Source organism: Phaethon aethereus, assembly GCF_964289735.1.
Source record: "Phaethon aethereus genome assembly, chromosome: 5".
NCBI classification, from domain to species: Eukaryota; Metazoa; Chordata; class Aves; order Phaethontiformes; family Phaethontidae; genus Phaethon; species Phaethon aethereus.
In genome coordinates, this window is record NC_138579.1 from 6,983,999 (window position 1) to 6,987,925 (window position 3,927).

The following is a 3,927-nucleotide window of genomic DNA, read 5'->3' on the forward strand; positions in this document are numbered from 1 at the left end:
TACCGGTTTTAAAAATGTCACCCTTTGCCCAGTCTCCAGGGAATTCACCTGACTGCCATGGCTTTTGAAATTTTGTGAAGACCAGCAACTGTATCAGTCACTTCCCTCAGGGCTCTGGGATGCATCTCGTCGGGTCCCATAGACCTGTGTATGTTCAGGTTCTGCAGGTGGTCTCGAACCTCATCTTCTCTTACTATGGGAGGGACTTTGCTCCTCCAGTCCCCGTCTTGCTGGCCTTCCACTCAGGAGGTGCGGGAGGAGACAATGCTAGTGAAGACTGAAGCAAAGAAGACATTGAGTACCTCAGCCTTCTCCTCATCCGTTGTTACCAGTGATTATTTGATATTTACTCAGCACATCCTTAGGGTGGTGGAAGAAGCACAACATGTTCTCCACCAGCTGCTCCCTCTTGCAGGTACACTCCAGCTCCATGCGGATGCAGGAGCCTCTCACGACATGATCATCCTCAAGGGATCTCCGACCTTCAAAGGCTGGCTGCAGCACCAGGAAGAAATCACTCAAGAATAGCAATCTGAAAACATGGAGGAAGTCACCAGCAGCTCCTCGGCCACCCACTGCCTGGAGGCGAGGTTCTGCACTGGCCACTGGATGCTCTTTGCAAAAACCATCCCCAAATTGCTGTCATCATAAGGATCTTCTCAACTTTCTTCCTCCCCCTGCCCATCACTGACTCCTCTGCTTCCTCCTCCTCTTCTTCCTCTATCTCCATGACAGTGCTGGAGCTCTCTTCCTCACTGCTACTGACAGCCTCACGGCTCCTTTTCTTCAGCTGCCAGCAGAGCCCAAAGACCAGGACAAGAACTAGAGGAAAGTCCCATTCCTGTCACTGCTGCAAGGCATCAAAGAGCAGAGCTCCCCAGGACACGCTGCTCCGCTCCAGGGCCCTTTGCTCCATCTGCTGCGCTGCACGAGTCATATTCTGTCATGCACAGATGTGGAGGGTGACACATTATTCCACTTGCCCCAACTTAGGAGCATGGACCAGTGGTGGAGCCTTAATTGCAGACTCAGTGAAATCAGAGCCCACCGCAGCAGCTCTTCTGCAAAATGTTCCCTGACGCTGTGGCAGCTGAGCAGTCAGCACCCTCTGCCCATGTTCCCTGACAAAGTGATGCACAGGCACTCACAGACGCAGCGTTTGTTCAAACACACCATTTATTGTCAACTTTGCACAGGGTAAAGTCCAGAGAAGGAATGGGCTCTCGAAGAGAGAGGGCGGTCGCTGTGCAGCTGGTACCTGGAGTCTCTGTTGCAAGGCTCCTCGCAACAGCCTCTTCAGCTGCATCGAGTCTGATTCCCCAGAGTGTGCTTTTGCTGTGGCGGAAAGCTTGCAGCGGCAATCCCAATGCTAAGTGAATAGCGTCTTCTCCATGTCCTGCGTGCTTAGTTCTGAGGGACCACCTCCCCGAGCAGTGTCAAGATGGGTAGATTGTCCACCCGGCACCCAGTGAACAGAAAGAGGCACATCAGCAGAGCCTCTTGCTTGGGCTCTGCACAGCTGGAGGTGCCAGCAAGAATTTCTGGGTCTATGTGACATCGTCAACATCACCGTGACGGTGCAAGGGGAAAGCAGGGCGGAAGCCATCTTTGTAGCCATCGTAGACATCACCAGCTGCTGTGCTGTGGAGACTGCTGAGAGGAGAACGCCACTGCTCTTGGCACAGGGCTGCTGTGCAGGGTTTTCCCTTCCCTTTCTGTGTCCCGCATTCTCCCCTCTTCTTCCTTCTGTATGAGGTGGTCGTCTGACATCAGCTGTGACCGCCACATACACAGCTCGGAGCATAAAGACCTCTTTCAGCATCCGTAGATCAGCAGTCTTGTGAGCCGATCTTGCAGCTCATCGAACTCATGCAGTGCCTCGGCATGGGCGTCTGGATCCCGCGCCAGGTGCTGGAAGAGGTTGAGCAGCTCGGCCGCTTGGAAGTCTGGGGGCAAGACGATCTCCTCAGGCACCCTCTCATTGCCAAAGAAGAAGTGGTTGAGGCTTTTTTCCTCCAGGCAGCAGCGCAGGTACCGCATGATATCCTCCAGCCGCAGCAGGAAATCCTTCCTGCGCCAGCCTGACAGGGGTATGGTGGTCAGGAGGTGCATCACAGCTGTCTTCAAGGTATAGGTGGAAAAGCCTGTGCCCACCAGCATGCGGGCACAGAGCTGCAGGCATTTGAGGTGGAAGCTGTCATGTGGGGCCTGCCTGGCCACATGCCTGAAGAACTTCACCTCTGCCACAGCATAGCTCACTGACCACATCGTGCTTGGGGTGAAGATGGTTTCTGTAGTCTGGCTGCTTAGGAAGATGTCTGAGTCTCCTTGCTGCACCCCAAACATCATCTCAATGAAGAGGGTTCTCCTGGAGGCATTTGTCAGCTGGAGCTTGCAGGAGCGGCTGGAGGGCAGCACCTTCATATCGTAGCGACGTGACTGAGGCACCACCTCCCAGGCTAACCTCACGAGATTCTGGAACCAGTGGGCAGTTTTCTGCACATCTAGGTAGGGGCCAGTGCAGAGGGAGCCTAGGAGGCTGGCACCCTGATTTCTCCTCAGCTCCTCCTCGGGCTGGTGGAGGAAGCACAGCATATCTAGCGGCTCCCTCATGCAGGTGCACTCCAGCTCCACGCGGAGCCTGGAGTTCCTCACTGGCCTCTCCTCCACAGTGCCCATCTCCAGGTGGAAGACGTGCCCACGGGGGGGCTGCAGGGGCATAAGCAGGCGGTAAACAGCATCATCCTCACGAGGACTCCAACCTTCAAAGGTGCTGCCCACCCTGATGGCTGGTTGCAGCACCGGGAGGAAAGTATTTGACAAGAGCACTTGGAATGCATGGAAGAGGTCACCCATCAGCTCCTCCACCACCTGCCTCCTGTAGGCCAGGTTCTGCACTGGCCACTTGATGCGCTTTGCAAAAATCCTGCCCAGATCCCTTTCATTATCAGGATCTTCTCCCTCACTTTCTTCCTGCTCCTGCTCCTCTTCCTCCTCCTGCTCTGTGCTACTGCTGGAGCTTTCCTCTTCGCTGCTGCTGTCCACCTCACGGCTTCTGGTTCTGAGCCACCAGCAGAACCCGAAGAGCAGGACCAGGACACCAGCAACTGCCCAGAATTGCCACTGCTGCACGGCAGCAAAGAGCAGGGCTCCCCAGGCCAAGCCACTCTGCTCCTGGGTGCTCTGCTCCTGGGTGCTCTGCTCCTGCTGGGTGCTCTGCTCCAGCTCCTGCAGCAGCCGAGCCATCTCCTGGCTCAACTGCTCCGCACGCTGCTGCATGCGCTCGCGCGTGGCCTCATCCAGCTCATCACCCACCAGCTGCGGGTGCTGGATGATGATTTGCATCACCACAGTGAAGAATATTGTGGCGGCCATGGCCTGCAGAAGGAGAGAGAAAAGGGGCTGAGTGAGATGAGGAGGGGAGGGAGGGAGCTGGCGGTGGGGGAGCGAGGACATGGGCCGCAGGGAGCTGGGGGCAGGTAGCAGAGGGGGCGAGGCAGCTGGGAGGCAGCAAGGCCTGTGCCCAGCCCTGGCAGCAGCGGCACCGTGCCCTGCCCAAGGTGCTGCAGCGAGCGGCTGGGCCCTTGGTGCAGGCTGAGAACCCACCACCCGGGGGCCCGCGATCCTGCCCTGGCCCTCATCCAGCCCAGCCTTCCCCCACGTGCACACTCACCGCTGGCCCAGGCCGCACTGGGGCAGGGCTGCCTGCTGGCGCCCTTTATAACCGCCCCCATTGTGACATGTCCCCTGTGCTGTCACAGGCATCAGTACGCATCACAGGCACGCCCGCCGGCCAGCCCTGCCCTTCGGCCCCACCCTGGCTCAGCCACTCACAGCTGCCCCCTTGTACTGCTTAAGGCTGGGCTAGAGTTTGTTTTCTTCACAGCAGCTTGCACGGTGCCACAGTTTGCTTTTAAGATCTTCTGC

At 57.2% G+C, this 3,927-nt stretch overlaps 1 protein-coding gene across 1 annotated transcript; it reads right to left on the reverse strand.

Annotated features, from left to right (window-relative positions):
* Positions 1–1,815: 1,815 nt before the first annotated feature.
* On the reverse strand, positions 1,816–3,629 carry LOC309405982 (inositol 1,4,5-trisphosphate receptor-interacting protein-like 1; the record flags this gene model as incomplete). The annotated part of the gene is made up of 1 exon (XM_082000963.1): positions 1,816–3,629. Exon 1 carries the CDS (start codon positions 3,454–3,456, stop codon positions 1,816–1,818), a length of 1,641 nt encoding a protein of 546 aa, XP_081857089.1. The 5' UTR covers positions 3,457–3,629.
* Between the last annotated feature and the right edge of the window lie 298 nt (positions 3,630–3,927).